Source organism: Mytilus californianus, unplaced genomic scaffold (genome assembly GCF_021869535.1).
Source record: "Mytilus californianus isolate M0D057914Y unplaced genomic scaffold, xbMytCali1.0.p SCAF_1, whole genome shotgun sequence".
NCBI classification, from domain to species: Eukaryota; Metazoa; Mollusca; class Bivalvia; order Mytilida; family Mytilidae; genus Mytilus; species Mytilus californianus.
Window position 1 is genome coordinate 96,963,597 of NW_026262581.1, and position 19,997 is coordinate 96,983,593.

The window sequence follows — 19,997 nt, forward strand, 5'->3', positions numbered from 1 at the left end:
CGTCACCATCTAATAAACAGCTGCGCCATGAGCGCATGATACGCCCGTCGTCTTGTGTGTGAATTTTTATGCAATAAGCATAAATAGTTTCTGACATACGGCGTGACATGAAAAAAAAAAAAACTTTTTTTTTACAAAAGTCTCAATATCTCTAAAATAAAATTTTGAATCAAAACCAAAAAGTATACAGATCTTAAGATTAATATAACTAAGAAGTGTGTAAAATTTAAAGCAATAATCATAAATCGTTTTTGAGATACGGCACAACATGTGAAAACCCCCTCCCCCTTTTTTTACAAAATACTCAATAACTCAAAAATAAAATTTTGAATCATCACCAAAAAGTATACAGATCTTCAGGTTAATATAACTAAGAAGTTTGTAAAATTTTAAGCAATAATCATAAACTGTTTTTGAGATACGGCGCGACATGTGAAAAAAAACACACACCTGTTTTAGTTACTAAGTCCCGTAACTCAAAAAGTTTTAATTTTATTTTCACCAAAAAGTATACAGATCGTTTGACCATCATAAGAAACAACTATGTTAAGTTTCATGAAATTTGGATAAGTCATTCTCAAGTTACGGTGCGACATGTTTACGCCGGACAGACAGACGGACGGACAGACGGATGGACGCTGGACATTTGTTTACCATAATACGTCCCGTCAAAAATTTGACGGGTGTATAAAAATGGATAATTAATGATAAGAAATGAAAAATCATCTCTTTTATCATAAATTTTTGTATTAAGCTTCCCGTTAATGATATAGATATCAAGATCAAGGAAAGGACAGTGGTCATTGTTAGTATTAGCTTTATTTAAAGTAAGTTCAACAGGATAAATTTCTTTAGTATACATACTGAAGTCTTCATTATTGAGAGCCAATATATCATCCAAATATCTAAAAGTATTGTTACATTTTTGTATCAGATGTTGTTTCGATGGGTCTATGCTGATTTTAGTCATAAATTGTAACTCATAACAATACAAAAACAGGTCCGCAATAAGTGGTGCACAGTTAGTCCCCATTGGAATTCCGATAACTTGACGATATACGTAATCTCCAAAGCGAACAAAAATGTTATCAAGTAAAAATTCAAGGGCAGATATAGTATCAAAGCATGTCCAATTGACATAGTTCTTTTGTTTGTTGCTACTAAAAAATGACCTAAAAGAGTTTGAACATATGTATTCGCATTCCGACTTTTTAAATGCCCATTTAATTAGGTGTGTCAATTTTTTCTTAATAAGAATATGAGGCAAAGTGGTATATAGGGTAGAAAAATCTAAACTTTGAACCGATTCAAAATCACCAATATATGCATGCAATTTATCAAGTACTTCCAACGAGTTTTTGACACTCCAAAAGTAGTTAATTCCACTATTTTTAAAGGCCTTATTTGAACAAGGCCTTTTTGCATTTAATTCATTTCTTGTATAAAAATTAATTTCCCACTATTTTATTCTGAAGATTTTTCTTCCTTAAAACTTATATTTTACTGTGAAACTTATTTTTACTATTTCTTTTTGATAGCAGGATATGTAACACCTATTGGTATTATTGACTATATATATTCACTTAAGAAAGAAGAATCAAGGGTGCTACTTGACATTTTGAGAATAACACATGACTTTAAATTACTCCACTTGTACTATAGCCCAAATGTGAACATTCTTACTGTATTGTTTTAATCATATATTGTTTTGAATACCTTTCTATTGGGACTGATTCCATTAACATCTTGACCAAGGTAGACAACTCCAGCACCACCATCCTCCCCACCTCCATTACCTGCACCACCGTAGGAAGTAAGTTCACCATAGATGTTACCAGAAACATAAACAAGGGAGATTAATCCTCCCCCTCCTCCTCCTCCATTATAACCATTGCCTCCATTCACATTGATGGCTCCTGAAGACAAGATAATAAAAAAATCAAATATGTGCTATCTATGATATTGAGGAAATTAATCTTAAAATTTCCTTACAAAGAATGTTGAAATGGTATTTACTCTATATTTTTTAAAACAGAATGCTCTGCAATAAAAATTTGATACCAATTAATTTTTTTATGACAATAATTTTCTGAGGGATGACATGCTGTATTCAACTATTTATGTTTTGATTTATAAATTCAATACACCTGTAGTCTAATTTCTTTTTTTAATCAAATCATTATAAAGCCTGGTTAAATGTATTAGATATGTAATATATTAAATAAGACAAAAATGAGGAAGAAAAAGAAACATACCTGTAACATCAGCAGAATCAGCTGTTATCCAGATACTTCCTCCAGAGCCTCCACCACTGTTTGCCGAGGCATTCTCTCCTCTAAATAAAAAGCAATGTGTTTAGTCTATATTGTATACATGTATTAGAAAAAAGAACATATAGGATAGATACATAACATAATATTTCTCATTAATTAATATATTGGGCCCCAGTAGGGTACCACCCTTAGGTTGCAATAGGATGTCTCTTAAAAATGCCTCAAGTCACCAGGTCGCTTATAAGCAAATTTAGGTAAGTCTAATAAGTAAGATTTTGAACATTTTTAAAAGGTCATAGGTCACAGATCGTTTTAAATGAGACATCAATGTTGCAAGGTCACTGGTCAGATTTTACCCTGTTGGAGCAAAATATATCAAAAGAACAGATTTGATTGATTATTCAAAAATATATCTAAATCATAGTGAAACTTTCAATCATCATTAAAAAAAAATGCTCTTTTCTTTTTCTTCCATAGCACCCTACAGTTCATCATTCAAATTCTTTGATTTAAACATTTCTCACAATTAATTTTCAGTATTAATATAAGTATCTATACGGGTAAATTTTCACTGAGAATAATTGTTCATCCGTTCTTAACTTGTAGTAACTGATTGATCATCATACCATGATTAGAAAGGTTTTACTGCAGCTTTATCCAAATTTATTTTTTCGTTCTTTAATTAAAACTTTTTATAAATTTCTTAGAGAAATGTATTGCTTGCAATGCAATTTTCCTTATAATTACTATTTTCAAGGGGCATAACTTTTTGAAAAATAGTTGATTGGCACTGAATTTCGAACTTGTCAGCGACATTGCTGATATAAACCTTTGATATAAATTTGATAAAAGTATTGCAAGAATTGTACATTTGAAAGTGCTAACAATGCAATTTTCCATATAATGAATATTTCCTAGGGGCATTCCTCTTTGAAAAATAGTAGATCAGCACCGATTTTTCGAAATTGTTCGAATTCCATAAGATGAATAATTGTTATAGCTGTAATCATAATAACATACCTGGCATTCAACTCTCCTTTATGAGTGAGCGTTGTAGCTGTAATTTTGAGTACACCCCCACCAGCTGTTGACTGACCACCTTTACCATGTAAGGTTGGTTGTGTGAAATGATCATAGGCATCAATCAGACTCATGTTGGTTCCTATGATACCTCCTTCACCTCCATGGCCAGCTCCAGAATAATCTGAAAAGAAAACCAGTCAACATCTTAAATATTGATTGATTGATTGTTTGGTGTTAAACGCCACTATCATCACTATTGTGGCACTCAGTTTTTATTGGTGGAGGAAGCATGAGTGCCTGGGCAGGACCACGACTTTCAGTAGGAAAACTGACAATCCTAGTCAATTAAGATTGGAGTCAAGCACACCTGCCACTTGCAGGATTTTAACTCACAACCTCAGAGTTGACAGTCTAGTGTTACAGAACATTTTAAATACTAATAAACTCATTCATTAAACTTTATTTAGTACTGTTCTTTTATTTCTTAGAAATTAAATGGAACTTAACTTGAAAAAATGATATATACTTACAAACTGTATAATGAGAATTATATCTAAACTGTCTCCTTCAACTTATTCACTAATTGTATGCATATTTTAAATTTCATACAGGCACAAAAACAATGTGGATAGCTTACCAGTTTAATAAGTTGACAGAATTGTCCAATTTTTATTTTGAAATCAGAAACCTAAGAGAACATTCATATAAAATTTGGTGCAGATTATATCTACCGTACTAATGTTTGAAAAGATTTTTGAATGCATAATGTAATACATACTAAATAAATGTGACAGAAGTATAATTGAGCATGGGCAATGAATGTAAAATTTGAAGGGAACTGAATTTGGAACATCACAGAATATAAAATCACTGATTTACCCAGTATTTTCTATCTTTTTTCTGGGTTCATGTTGTTTAGTATGCAGAAATATCTGACATAACTTTGTGCCATACATCCCGAGTATAATTGTTCTCAAGTTTGGTTTTATCAGCCAAGAAGTTTCAAAAGAAAATACTTTTTAAACAGTTAACAGGCAGAAGTCTGATGCCTAGTAACTACACCAACTTAAAAATCAAATTTTTGCTAATTAATATTTTACAATGAAACCATGAAGTTTGGTCAATGGTATAATCATTTCATTGTTATGCTATTTACAGTAAATGAAAGGTATAGTTTTCAGTACTTGAAAAAGAGCCAAATGAATCATCCCTATATAAAAAATCTGGATGCATTATCTTTGTTTTTATTTTTTCTATTGTTTTTATTCAGAACAATTACCATTTCCGCCATCCCCAGCATCCCCACGGTGATCAAGGTTTATAATTCCTCCTTCTTCAGTTTCAACCTCTGTTGCTGTAACTGTCAGTTTTTTGGCAATTATCTCCCCTGAGGCACCAATCAACAGTTTATACAAGTCCATATTGTATTCCACATCTGCATCTACCAAGTAAAGTGTACTGTTCTGCTTCACGTTTAAGTTCTGCATGGAGTAAGTAGAAGTAGTTGTATGTGTTTGGCTTGTTTTTGATAGAGTCAAATTGGTTTTAAACAAGGTCAGGTCCTGTAAACCTCCTAAGGTTCCATCTATATAGTTTACAGTGCTAAACCACTTGACTGTGGATGGTAATGTCAGTATTCCATTTTCATAGACTTTGGCATGTGCTGGGAAATATAAAGATACTTGTCTGATGGTTATTTCACGGTTTGCTCCAACAAGTAACGTTCCAATTTTGTTTGGTTCCTTTACAAAGTCATCATTTCCAGAGAAACTGAGGGCTAACAGAGAGTTGATTGCACTGCTGTCAGCACTGGGTTCTAGTGCCAGGTGAGCACCATTCAGCAGCTGCAACTGATCCACCTGTATTGAATTACTGTCAGTAAATGTTATCCAAGTTCTGCTGCTTTCATTGGCTTTTATTGTGTCTAACTCAAGGTCTGCTGAATAGTCCTACAATCAAGATTCAACTTTTATATTTCATAAACCACAGTTCACATTTTTTTCCAATTTACTTTGAAAATGTGTTTTTTTTAATTCCTATACATTTTCATGTAGTAATCAATACAGTCATCAATTTGTGTTGTTGTTACATCACATTTTCATTTCCCTTGAACCTAAACCATTTACAATTAAGGCGTTATTATTTTTCAGTACTGTGACAAGATTCCTTGCCAGGTAACTTTGATTGGCAGTTACAAGTGAGGATAAAAAAGTTCAAAACTGGATTGAATAAAAACAGCTAGCTAAATTTCCTTCTGTCGGCTATTTTTATTACTTACTCCTACATTATGAGCCACTTGGTTGTCTACAATGATTTTAGTTTTGGATCCTGTTACGACATACACTGTACCGGCACCACCATAACCAGCTGATGACTGTCCACCATAGGCAGAGGTGTCACCTGTGAAACCCGAGGATGTGCAATATACAGCTGAACGACCTCCAGCCCCACCTCCTGTACTACTGGTTCCTAGAAAATATTATTTAATTTATTAAATACTGTAAATTAAGAAATTATTGAGAGGCTTAAATAATGCGACTTAGTGAGTTTTGCAATAATAAGAACTCGCATTCTGATATCTGATACATGTATATGTATGCAGATTTTTCTGAAATTTCAATAATTAATCCTGCATTTTTGTCCATTCAGGCATTCTTCAAAAATCTTAATAATACATGCACACAATAACTTTTGGAACTTACAGTAGTCTTTTATAAATTTTGTAGTACTAACAGCAATCAATCTTATATTTTGTTCTAGTGTCCTATATAGAGAGTAATTTGTAATACAAGGTTTGACTGCATTACAACAAAATACATAAGGAAATGCCTGTACCAAGTCAGGAATATGACAGCTGTTTTCCATTCGTTTGATGTGTTTGAGCTTTTGATTTTGCCATTTGATAAGGGACTTTCCATTTTGAATTTTCCTTGGAGTTCAGTATTTTTGTTATTTTACTTTTTATTGTACAACTTACTTTCAGTTATACAACAAATAAAAAAAAATATGTATGGACAAGAGCATATTACTCATTCCAAAAAAGAAAAGATTAAGGATAATGAATAAAGGTGGCATATCAATTCATCTGTTAATTTGTCTACACTACAATACAAACAAAAACAGATGAAGAACAGCAATAAAAGTCCTTCTCTTTCAGTATGATGGTTATATCCTAGTACAATGTATGAAATAATTGTTTCATGTAAATCACCCAAATCCTATCATGACTACCTTTTCCTCCATTAACTTGTAGTTTGCCACTTCCAGAGAAAGCACCTGTTGTTAGTTTAATACTCCCCCCACTGGCACCTCCTGTCCCTTGTTCTCCATCATCTCCATTACAGCTGATTATACCTATAAAATTATAAAGATTATTAATAAGAAATCATCATCTCTTTAATTTACTTTGGCTCAGTTTACTGGAATATTTCAATATAATGTGTCAAATACAAATTCATTAAAGTACCAAATACAAAAAACACACATTAATTAGTGCATCTTTCTAATGTTTTTTTTTCATATATCAAAAATAGGAGGGGTCGTGATCCCGATATCCCGGGCTTAAAAACATGGAATCCAGAGGTTCCAAATTTAAAAAAATTTAAATCCTGACATCCCGAAATTCGGAAAAAAGAATTCCCGGATCCCAAAAGGATCAATCCCGAAATCCCGAGCTTAAAACACCAAATCCTGGAGTCTGGATAAAGGTTCTAACACCCCCCATAAATTATATATGTTCCATATGTTACTCGTACAGGTCACACAGGTAGTTGAAATATGTGTCATACATTTGACTTATGAGTTAGCTAACTATTTACCATTAATTATTGCAGAAGTACTAGCAGAGATACTGATAATTCCTCCTCCATATGCTGTATGATCCTCCGATTTTGAGTTACTTCCAAAATGTCTTGGTAACTTGACATCACCATAGAAATAACCACCAGCATAAGCTGTGGCTCCTTTCCCACCCATACCTCCATGTCCTGCTCCTGATCCATCTGTTGTGTAACCGGTGCCTTCACCTTTTGATCCAGCCTGTAAAAAATGTATTCAATCACTGAAACCTGTCAAAGCTATCATATAGAATAAAACCTGCTTAAAGAGAACATGTAAAATGGTACACATACAGTGAAACCCACTCAATGAAAGCTTGAAAAATCAGTCAAATCCGCTTAAAGTAAGAATTTGTATGCATTCAGTAAAGTCTATATAAATTCTTAAATTAATATAAAAATTGAATTAAAAAAACATTATCAAATTTACAAATTATCATTTAAATATTTAATTTGTTCCATACTTTCCCATTGGCTTGGATCTTTGCTGATTCATCTACAGTGAGGGTCATGACTTCAATATCAACAAAGTCTGCAATTAGAACTCCACCACTTTCAATTAACAACTCTGTCCCAATCAATTTCATACTGTTACCAGCACTATCTATCTCCAAGGTACCGCCCCCTTGAACTGTAACCTTGGTAAAACTAAAGTCTGTTGTCAGAACTGCAGAGGAATCATTTCCGTATGGTCTGAAATGAAAATATACAGAATTTTTTAGCCTGATCATTTTGATAGTTCTTGTTACCTCCTATGATTCCATCGGTCAATAAGCTACCAATTCATTGTAAGTTACAAACACAATATACTGGTTAGATTTGTAGTTTGAGATGGATGTAGTATAAATGAGGTAGTTAGAATATTCCTTACCTGCCATTATATCAATTTGAACAGAACTAACTCACTTGACTCATATAGGTACTGTGGGTTCATTATTATTTGTTAGATACCAATTTTTGGGGATTTCATGTTAAAAATACACCACAAATTTAAAAGTTTATAAGTAAAAAATTTCTTTGGCATATATGCAAAATTTGGCACATCCTCAAAATCAAATATACACGACAACACAATTTTCCCTCGATCTAGAAAATTGGTATGCACAAAAATAAATGAATCCACAGTAATAAGAGTTTTATTTAGGCTGTATCATTTTTTTAAAAAGAAATTCAAAGATCTTTAATGAAAACAAGCAGACAATGGAAATACTATTTTACATGTCTTCTGTTTTTTATGTAGTCAGGTTACTTTCTCATTGATTTATCTCTTTATTAAATCCTAGTCTTACAAGGTCACAAATGAAATGTTTGCAGTAGAAAATAAAAGTAAGAAACTGAAGTAAATTAGGCATATGTGTGGTGTGATTACTCTATACATATCATGGCATAAGAAAATTAACAGAAATCGAAAAATATATATATATATTCATAAACATTCTTACTTAAGCAGGAACTTCCCGCCAGGTCCAATGATAAGATTTTCCATACCACTAACTGTTCCTTCCAATTCTAGAGTTATATCATTAACAACAAATGTCTGAGCTGTACCCATTAGTCCTCCAGTGTAAATTATCAGACCAAACTGTAACTCTGGACTATCAGCGGGTAGGTCTGCTGTCAACTCCTGTAGATTGCCAACATGGAAGGTACCACTCCTGTCACCAGATGTTTTGTAGACAGTGATGTCTTGTTGGTGGGTATCGGTTGATTGTCGGTGAACAGCTATATGACCAAGGCCATTCATGACTACTTCAGCAAAGCTATGTGAACAACCTGTAGACTTGTCACAGTCATCTTTGTCATACAGCCAAGTCTTACAACTGTACTTTCTGCGACCAACATCTGTTAGTTTGTCAAAGTCAATGTTTTGACTGAGAGGTGAACATACATTATTATTGTCAACCTGAAGGGTGTCTGATGAAGTAGACATATCTCTAAATAAAACAGTACCAGCAGCTCCACATTCATATCCTGTACCCCCGTAACCTTTCAACTCTCCAGTGTAGGAATATGTTGTGTAATGAATGGCTATCCTGCCACCAGAACCTCCTCCTCCAATACATGTAGTATTACCACTGATATCCCCTCCTCTTACAGACAGGGAACCAGTTCCTGATACAGTTGTAGCATTTATAAAAATACTGCCACCTGCACCACCTCCAGCTCTGAGAGATTGTCCAGAGGTTCCTTCAGCATTTATTTCTCCATCGAGTGACAAATCATCAGTGATTGTAAGAACAACAACTCCTCCTCCATTTCCGCCAGTATATGTTCCATGGGGACTACATTGATAATCAGCAGCAGTGCTGGCTCCACCTCCGTCACCACCATTGCCACCATATTCCTTAGGAGTATACAGATTACCATATGTTGGTGGAACTCCAACTATAGACTGGAACCTTCCTTGACCTCCTGACCCACCATTTCCACCACCAGATCCACCTATCAAATGTCATTCATATAGATAAAACCGTTTAAAATGAAAGTCATTTTAATAGTAAATCTTTAACGGATCGTGATTTTAGAATGAGAAAACAAATATCCTAAATACAGTCCATTCTTAAATTAATAAACTGTTCTGGAAAGAAAAACTTTCAGTAATATAAACAGATGTTTGAATTAAATTAAAGACAATATAACCAAGGAGATTGACAGCAATTTTACAAAAAAGTAAATTATTTAATTACTTTTTACAACAAGTCAATAGATATCAATAGCAGTTCCAGGTTTCTTAGAAAAAGGGGTGGGATGTGCAGTAGTGACCTAAAATAAAGAACTCCGATAATCCTTACACGAAAAGTGAAAAATAGGGGTAATTTCTATACATTAAGAGAACAAGGTGGTATCATAAATGGTCTTTCTTAATTTAAACTAAAATAAGATAAAACTAACTAAGTGTTATACACACACTTTATACTTAATGATCAATAAGTAAAAAGTGAATAATAATTCTATACTGACCTCCGTCAGGTTTTTGTTGTGCATCCTGATATTGTAGAGATGATGGTGCCTGTCCTGTAGTATTGATTTTACCTGCTACATCAATCTGAACTCTCTTTGCAGTGATGTCCACATAAGGTGCCTTAAAAGAATAAAAGACAAGTTTGTACATTTAAAACATTTAAACCCGCTGCATTTTATATGCACCTGTCCTAAGTCAGGATCCTGTTGTTCAGTGGTTGTCGTTTGTTGGTGTGGTTCCTAAGTGTTTCTCGTTTTTTATATAGATTATACCGTTGGTTTTCCTGTTCGAATTGTTTTACACGTCTTTTTGGGGCCCTTTATAGCTTGCTGTTCGGTGTGATCCAAGGCTATGTGTTGAAGGCCGTACTTTGACCTATAATTGTTTACTTTTTACACATTGTGACTTGGATGGATAGTTGTCTCATTGGCACTCATATCACATCTTCTTATTTATACTGAAGTTACTTCATGTTCTGTCAAATCTTGTCAAGTCTCATTCAAATTGTTGTGTGTTGAAAGTAATGGTTTTGTTAAACCATTAAATCCATCAAAAATTGGTATCTAACAAATAGAAGTTGCAATATAATTAGAATAATGCTTATTTTTGGAATAATTAAAAAGAAGGCAATTACATTTAATTTATCCAAAATGAATTTTTCCACCAGCCTGTGCACTTTGGAATATAAATACCCTATTAATACATCTTACCTAAATTTTCCCATCAACCTTTATCTTTAGCAATCTAATAAACAAAGCTTTTTTACACCTACCTGGATTTTTCCACCAGCATGTATCCTTAGATAGGTATTGAGTGTTAGGATTAGAGATGGTGTAAATTCTTCAACGTAAGTGGAAGAGACAATACCGTCTGCCTGAATTTCTAATGTATCAAATGTGAACTGTCTATCTGATTCTCCAACTGAATGACTCTGAAAAAATAAGACAATTGAAAGATTTGATGTATGGTTTAAATGAATGCATGGCAGTTGTCACAGAATAGAAGTTCCTTCATAATATAAGGTCCAAAAGGAAAAAATATTCTGGAATATTATTTCCACAGGAATAAATATTACAGTATTAGTTCCTAACGGAATAAATGGTATAGAATATTTGTTCCAACAGGAATAGATATTATGACATTGTTTATAACAAAGTTTCCAGTGGAACTTCTGTTAGGCGGAACAAATATACGTTGACAGCAGTCACCATTCTAATGAATTGGAACATAAATATGTATGTGTACTTGTTGATGGGCGAATAATGTTTGGAAACCATTATCATATAAGCTTTATCATACGTGTGCCATTATGGTTGAGTATGCACAAACTTTTTTGTCCTTTAAATAAGCCTCAATAATTTAAATAAAAGTAAACTACACATGTTAGGTATAAAAATGTTCACTTTGTTAAAAACGTCATCACAGCAAGATTAAAGATACTTTTGGAAAAACCATCATGAAATTGGCATTTTAAATAATTCAAATGATAAAACTTTGTAGCATTTTTAACTACATCTATTTGAAAGGTATACATGAAAGGCATGAAAAACTGTCTTACCTTTTCTCCTATAACAAAATCCACACCTTGTCCAACAGTTAATTGATTGGCTCCTGTCAATACTCCATCTATATGTATTGTCTTGTAGGATAAACCACTTAAAGATACAACTTTAAACAAAAGCAATATTTATTATTTTATTCAAACGCTAAATAAAGAACAAAAAATACACACTATGACTAAATGATCCTTTTATAATTTCATTCTGAAATTCAGCAGTTGTCTAGAAAACTATTGTAAAGTATGCAAATATCAACCTGGTTTATTGTATGCAGCTGCAAATTGGTGTAGTTGGTATTTAATTATGGTTGACATAACTTTGACAGCATTACTTCTGTGGATTTACAAATCTGACCTTTTTTGATGTGTCTTCAGATGTTTTTGGTATGTAGATTTTTACAATAGTAATGATTGAGGGAATAATGGCCCTTGTTTACATAAAGTTTGGACTGTAATACTAATAGATTTAGCTTTGAAATTGGGGACAAAAAACTAGAGGCTCTAAAGAGCATGTGTCGCTCAACTAGGTATATGAGCATATTCAACAAAGGACACTCTCCAACATTGCAGACAAGAATAGAATTCATGACAAAAATCTCATTTTTGTTGATCTTGTAATTCCTGTCATTTTGTCTGTTTAGTTTCTCTCTATCGTCTTTAAGTTTTGCTCATAACACAAAAGAAGGTAAAAAAAATCCTCATTTAAGGGCAATCACTCCTATAAAGAGTGACAGTCTACTAACTATATCAGAAAAAAATGACTTGTTTGTATATAATGCCTAGCTGATCATTTTTGTTATTTAAAGTTTCTATTTATCTATCATAATTTTTATCATGTAAGGCAAAACGCAAACAAATGGTAAAAATTGTCATTAAAGGGCAATAACTCCAATAAGAAGTCATTGGGCGATTTCCTCCATGTTGTCCTAATTGTAGATCTTATCTTGCTGATCATTTTTGCTTATTTAAGTTTCTATCTATCTATTATAATTTTTAAGATATAAAGCAAGAACGCAAAAAATTGGTTAAACTCGCCATCAAAGGGAAATGACTCTAATAAGGAGTCAACTGACGATTTCGACCATGCCAACTTGTTCGTAGATCTTGTCTTGCTGATCATTTTTGCATTTAAAGTTTTTCTGTATCTAATATAGTTTTCAAAATAATAGGCAAAAATGAAATAAAAAGGCAAAATTTGTCATTTAAGGGCAATAACTCCTAGAATAAGTTCCCTGACAGTTTTGACGTAAATAGATAATTGGTAGAGCTCAACATTTCAAACATTTCAGCCACTGTCAGATTTTCTCTATTTATAACAGTTTTCAAAGTAATAGACAAAACTTGCACTTTACCACCTTGTTCTATTTTTGCCATGTCAGCCATCTTGGATGGCAGACGGGTCCTCTGACACATATTTTAAACTAGATACCCCAATGATGATTGTGGCCAAGTTTGGTTAAATTTGGTCCTGTAGTTTCAGAGGAGAATATTTTTGTAAAAGTTAACAGACGACAGTGGCAACTGATGAGAAAAGCTCACTTGGCCCTTTGGGCCAGGTGAGCTAAAAATGACTAGATTAGCCATTCAATTAAAATCATAGAAAATAATTCTTACGTATCAATAACATTATAAAATGATGTATAAGTCTTACTTAGTGGCATATTAAATTGTGCTTCCTCATAAATCCTAAATGAAGTAGGGAATGGTGTCTCATTGTCTTCTATTGTAACTAGCTGCTCTTTGGTCACATGGAGCATGCCAGTCTTATCACCATGGAGATAACCAATGGTAACTGTTGGAGGGTTATTAGAGGTGTTTCTGAAGGCCAAATGACCTCCCTCATTAATATATAAATGATCAAATGTCAGAGAACTGCTTGTGTCTGTATCTGTGGTAACAATGTAAGTTCTACTGTTATCCTGTTCTTTGTCATCAATAAAATCATTGTTGGGATTATAACCGTTGTTACTGACATAGATGGAGGTTTCAGTAACACCACTGGTTGAATCTGGTGCCTGTACAAATACAGTACCAGAGCCTCCTTTTTCCATAAAACTGTTCCCTCCTTGAGTTGGATAAGAGCCTCTGTAGGTGTTGGAATCAGTAGCAAAGACTGCTATCCTGCCTCCTCCTCCACCACCTCCAACAGTCTGAATGATATAAAATTAGTTACTGTAAATTCCGAAATTAATGCATTCATTTATTATTTTGAATCACCAATAAAAATGTGAGATAATGCTATTGTAAAAATTTTGTGAAGGAAAATCACGAATGAAATTATGAATGCCAGTTTTATAATTGTATTGGGCCAAATAATCTCCATGGAAATAAGATATGCAAATACTAGATCCACTACATACCAAATATATTTGACTTATCATAAGTAGGTCTCCTTAAACTAACCTAATCACAAACTTTAACATGTTAAAGATGCAAAAGTTTCAAAGTTAATAGACCATGACTGAGTGGGCAGTGATTAATAATCTACAGGGTAATGAGTAGCACATTCATTCTTGTTTGTGTCTCGAACTCTTAATTTTGCCCCCTCCCCTGACCTATTTTGCACTTAAACAATCAACTGCCTTACAATCAATCCAAAACAAGCATTTAAAATAAAGTATATTTCTAACATAATAATGTTTACCAGAGGTGTAGCACTTGTTTCCCCATCACAATATCCTCTGTAGCAGTTATCAGTGTCGTTGAAATTACATGCTAATGTTGTGTCATATTTGTAACAGCATTGATTGGCTGTTTTCTGACATGAGGCTACACAGTTGCCGCTGACAAGGAACCATCCTGGTTCACATTCTGTACATCTCAGTTTCTCATTACAACTATTACAATGATCTACACAGGCAGAATCACCACCCCTAGATGATATTGTACCAGATCCTGAAAAGTATACAAAATAAATCTTACAAATATCCATATACATAGCTATGCAAAAGTAACAAATACCCTGAGCCATGTAGAATTTACCATAAGAATTGCAAAAATGAAAATCCTTGTAAAAGAATTTATCATATTGCAGGCTCCACATTATATGGAAATTGAAAAGCAGAATCCTAATTTGGCAAGTTCAATTAAACATCAGCTAGCCATTATCATGTGATTATTACAAGAATGGAAGAACAAAAATTTCTTTACTAGAACTATTGCATTTATAAAAGTTTATTATTTCATGTTTACTTTTCATGGACCCTGAAACCTTAAAAACCCTGGATAAGTTTTCCAATATGTTTTTGGATTACTATACAATAAAATACCTGTAAAATGAGCGGCTTCTAGTACAATGCTGCCTCCTGAGCCTCCACCAGCTCTAGAACTATTACCATCTACATTAATATCTCCATCAATCTCCATGTTCTGTAAAGCCTTAAGATATATAATACCACCACCTTCTCCGTCATCAGCCAAACTTTCTGGTCCACCACTTCCATAGGCTGTTGGCATGCGAACATTACCGTAGGCTAGTGATGCATATGTTCCACCTGCTCCTGCTCCCCCGTGACCGCCATGGGAAGCTCCAGCTCCTCCATCTGTGTGATTTGTACCTGGAGCTTCCCCTTTACCTGCTTCCCAACCCCGTCCTAGACCAGTCATGAGACCCTCTGAATCAATGGTAATGTTGGCAGCTATAAAGATAAATATATATGTTCTGTAGTCATCCTAAAACTGTTAATGTAAGTTATAAGAATTTGCTTTGTCATTCAATATTTTGCATTAAAAATTCTTCTAAGTTTTTTTTTTTTATCATTTCTAATGAATAAATATCTATATGAAATTTTACAATGAAGACATAAAAATAACAATCTAAAATCTGTCTGTTTAGACATACAGAAAGCAAGCCTATTCCTATTTTATGATGATACACTTTGAGAGCTTCCCCTATTGCACCTTTAATTAATTACATTTAAGTTAAACAAAGCCATTATTTATTTTTTTAGGAAAATTAAGACAGACTGTGTGGTATGATAAGAAATAATACCTTCTAGGTACATATTGTTGGCCCTGAATTCACCTCCACCATTGATACTCAGACTTCCATTCAGTGTGATATCTAATTTGTTATCATTGACAGCTTCCCCAAAATACTCAAACAGTCCACCATCCAATATGGCTATACTATCCAACTCAAATACATTGGGTTCCATTACATCATTTTCATTTTGCTTCTCTTTAGGATAGACATAGAATGCTCCATCTAATGAGATGTTCATTTTCTGCAGACCTTGTACAGTACCTCCATACAGGGATATACGACAGTCTCGCAGATAGGTATCAAATGGTAGGTTCACTGTTCCATCCTGACGGAGAAAAAAAAATAAATTTACAAAATCTAGTTAAATTCTTTATTTTATGGAGCTGCAGGGTATACATTGAGACAGCAACCAGCTTAACATAAACATAGAATAATGTATATGCAGTAAATATCTGAAAAAATACCAGTACAGAATATATGTCTTCTCAATGATTTCCTGCTAAAAAGTAAACTAAAAGTACAAAGTTTGGCCCAATATCACACTGACTAAATAAAAGCAAGATATAGCAATGAACTATAAATATACATCACCATCATACCCAATTTGATTAAAATCATATTTGTCTCTAAATGTAAAATACACAACTATATATTTTTGCAAACAAATTCAGTAACAGTTTTAAAATATGTCCAGTAAACTGCATAGAAAGACATAAAATTCCACGAACCATTGACATATTTTGTATTACTGTAAATATCAAATTTGTGTTATAATCGAATAAAATTTTTTTTATAGATGTACTTTGTGACAATTAATTTCTTATTTAACAATAAAATTCTTAGTGTGTATACAAATAGATATATGTTATGATAATACTATACCTCATATAAGGACACATCAAACGTCAAAATAGCTGTAGAACCAAAATCTATATTTAGCCACATTCCAGACTCTACATGTACACCAGCTGTATTATCTCCTTCTACTTTGGACAATGTCAGTTTTCTGTCACCATTGGAAGGTAGACCACTTGAGTCTATGGCCATCATTCCTACATTAGCGTATGTACCAAGATCTAATGTGTCAAGTTCGTGTTCTTCTGTTGTCACATCAGGGATAGTAATTCTGGTTTTTCTATTCTGAAATTATAGCAGTATATTTTGAATATTTCTATATTTACACTGTTTCTGAGCTTGCTTCGTATAGTTTTTTTGTAACATGGATCAAGCGTTTCTCCCAATTTTTTTCTATTGAGAGTGTCATATATAGTGGGTGTTCGTCTAAAACTGTCTAAGTTTGTTGGATAAAAAAAAAGCTTGCCATACAGTGTCAAATTTGTTAGCCAATATATTTTTTTATTTTTGATAATATTGTTTTTTTGACACATATTACAATAAAAGAAGAAAAGCAGATTCTTATTCAAATATAAAAAAAACAATGCTCAAATGTTTATTTACTTCTACATGCAATTTTAGAATTTTATGGGGTCATTCTATTTTTACATCTCAGTCTTTCTGTTTCACAAAGGCATATTGTTATCAATCTTGCCTGGCAAGGTTATACTATCAACCAGAAGCTTACTGTATTGGTAACAATATTGTACTATTAATACATACACCCTTTCCTTCCTGGTTATAGACTTGTAGCTTAGTTTCGGGTGATGTTCCTGTGTTTCTGAGGTATACTGTTCCAGCAGCTCCTGTCTCCCCACCATCTCCAGCGCCACCTAGTGACTTAAGTTCTCCAATGTAAGCATAAGAACTGTATATAATAGAAAGACGACCTCCTGATCCACCATTTCTTCCCGAACCTCCAGTTATCTAAAAATAGAACAAAAATACCACTGCTAAATCTCTTGAATCTAATCTACAATTAAGTGATACCAAAGTGTTACTTGTTACCTGAGCAAGCCAATATTCCACACTACCTAAAACATTTCAGTACAGTTTTTAATAAGAACTAGTGTTTAAACAAAAACTTTAGATTTTCAAATAATTTAATTTATGGTAAAACATACAACTATTGCTATGTGAAATGTCAATTTCTAGATCTATCTTGATCAGAAAAGCTCAAAACAGAAAAAAAATTTAGAAGCCAAAAATGTGGTAAAAAAATTTCCAAAGGGTTTGACAGATCCCTGTGTCTCATCTGAGACTGCTGCTGTCAGTGTAAAAGTGTGAAATGTTGACTGCCAAAATACTATTTTACAGGTCAATTTACCAGTACAATCATGAAAAAAGAATAAGCAAATTTTACATGAACATAATTCACAATAGTGACAAGGAATGCAATTTTTTCACACTTCCAAGAACCTACCTCTACAGAACCTGTGCCATCAAACAAAACAGTTTCTATGAGGAGACTACCTCCTGTTCCACCACCAGCGTAACTAGAGTGAGCTCCATCCTGTCCATTAGCACTGACAATTCCATCCACTTTTGTCTCCTTGGTGATGTTAAAGTAAATAATCCCTGCTCCACAACCACCTGTAAAATACATAAATTCATAATCAGTTTTATGGTCTTCACGAGTAACTGTCATGGCACTACAAGCTTTGACTGCTGTCAGGGTTGACAGTCAGAGTCATAAGTAACAAGAATGCATGTGCTGTCACGATAAGCATATCCCCAATCTTACTTCGAATACAATTTTTCATTCAACATATTGAAATATTCAAAGTAATTCACAGAAATTTGGTCAATGAATGATCCAAAAAGTGCTCAAACGTTACAACTCATTACTATCAAGCTACTGACTTCAGTTCAGCAGTACCTGAAGAAAGTATGACAGAAATATTTGTTGGCTGAACATATGGATGAACGGACAATTGATTGACAAGGTGAATGCAATATACTCCCAACTCCTAGAGTGGGATATAGTAATGTTGCACAATAGCAGTCGATATTTCCAGGTAATTCAATTCTTTTGTTTTAAACAATTTGCTAGTATTACAATAGGAAAATTACCATGTTTGAAAAGTTATTGCTGGCAAATCCTCAATTTATGGTGGCAACTCTTCAAGAAATAGTACTGTTTTCCTTAATTTATTTGCATTAGCCAATTATATAGTAAAATATTTATATTGTTTAATTAGTCTATGCAAGTTTTTAAGGACCAAAAGATCCATTTATAACCTTAGTTTACAGCCTTAAACTTGATCATACTGATTTCTTAGTTCAACAAAAAGTAAAAAGGATCTGTACAATAAATACAATTATAAAATATTAACCTGTATATTCATGACCATCATAGCTGCCTTGTCCTCCATTACTGCCAAAATTGTTAGGTCTATTAAACTGTCCTGAAGGTAGCGGTGCGTCATGACTTTGATCCTCAGTGCCTCCTTCTCCACCATAACTGCCACCTGTTCCATATACACCATCACTGTGAGCCACAGTAAATCCTTCTCCAGGACCTGAAACATTGAAAAATAAAAGTTGTCTCAAATTCAATGAGCAGTAGAATGTCTTGTACCTTAATGGTTACCCCCTTTCTACAAATTTGATTATCTCCCCTTTAGCTTGTGAAGCAGATTTTTTTACCTTTAAGCATATCCTGAGGTAGTGTTTTATAACTGTTTAAAGTTTCATCAATATTTGTCCAGCCATTTAGGGAGAGTTGCAATATTGAAGTAGGTAAGTTGGATTATCTAGACCTGAGATAATAACCCTTCATGTAGTAAGTTGGAATATCTCCACTTTGACATGTAGACCTGAGATTATACCTCTTCATGTAGTGTTGAACAACTGTGCCAAGTTTGATCGATATTCATCAAGGTGTTTAGGAGGAGTTGCAATTGACAGCCAGACAGACAGATTACTCAAGTTACTTTCAAACACAGATTATCATATCAATCAATCAGAATAAACATTACAAAAACACCTCATGCAAGTAGCCTTTAAAACTCTTTCCAATAATCGTAGAAAAGGAAACATTAAATTTTTACTCTTACCTCCTGTGCAATAGCCATTATGATCAGCCCTGACCTCTCCCAACACATCAACAATGACACTTTCAGCGTTAATCTGCAAGTTCTTAGCATTCAGCAGTCCCCCTGGATACACCTGTAGATAGTTCCCTGTCAGGATGTGTTTATCCATGCCATTGTTCATGTACATAGAACCAAGGTTACGAATGTCGATAGCTGTAAACTGGATTTCGTCCTGAATGTTATAGGAAGTGTCTGTCATCTCATTTATTCTTAATGTACCTAAAATAATATGAATAGTACACAATATCAATCAGATACTTACTGGTTAAGTTGCATTTTTGTATATGCATATGAAATATACCTACAAAGTCTGTCTCACTTTGTACATACTAAACTAAGATTCAAATTTGGCATTGTAAATTCTTAAA

At 33.5% G+C, this 19,997-nt stretch overlaps 1 protein-coding gene across 1 annotated transcript in view; it reads right to left on the minus strand.

Annotated features, from left to right (window-relative positions):
- LOC127738417 (uncharacterized) overlaps window positions 1-19,997 on the minus strand; it is a 175,977-nt gene that overhangs the window by 79,566 nt on the left and 76,414 nt on the right. The window contains exons 52-72 of the mRNA XM_052249661.1: window positions 19,591-19,848; window positions 18,868-19,053; window positions 17,955-18,124; window positions 17,255-17,458; window positions 16,520-16,777; window positions 15,644-15,962; window positions 14,922-15,290; window positions 14,297-14,547; window positions 13,304-13,802; window positions 11,653-11,762; window positions 10,867-11,025; window positions 10,094-10,214; window positions 8,575-9,574; window positions 7,597-7,825; window positions 7,115-7,334; window positions 6,528-6,650; window positions 5,575-5,765; window positions 4,576-5,245; window positions 3,294-3,477; window positions 2,256-2,335; window positions 1,717-1,916 (exon numbers count right to left, since the gene is read on the minus strand). Coding sequence (XP_052105621.1) covers window positions 1,717-1,916; window positions 2,256-2,335; window positions 3,294-3,477; window positions 4,576-5,245; window positions 5,575-5,765; window positions 6,528-6,650; window positions 7,115-7,334; window positions 7,597-7,825; window positions 8,575-9,574; window positions 10,094-10,214; window positions 10,867-11,025; window positions 11,653-11,762; window positions 13,304-13,802; window positions 14,297-14,547; window positions 14,922-15,290; window positions 15,644-15,962; window positions 16,520-16,777; window positions 17,255-17,458; window positions 17,955-18,124; window positions 18,868-19,053; window positions 19,591-19,848 — 5,801 coding nt within the window. The remainder of the gene's footprint in view (window positions 1-1,716; window positions 1,917-2,255; window positions 2,336-3,293; window positions 3,478-4,575; window positions 5,246-5,574; window positions 5,766-6,527; window positions 6,651-7,114; window positions 7,335-7,596; window positions 7,826-8,574; window positions 9,575-10,093; window positions 10,215-10,866; window positions 11,026-11,652; window positions 11,763-13,303; window positions 13,803-14,296; window positions 14,548-14,921; window positions 15,291-15,643; window positions 15,963-16,519; window positions 16,778-17,254; window positions 17,459-17,954; window positions 18,125-18,867; window positions 19,054-19,590; window positions 19,849-19,997) is intronic.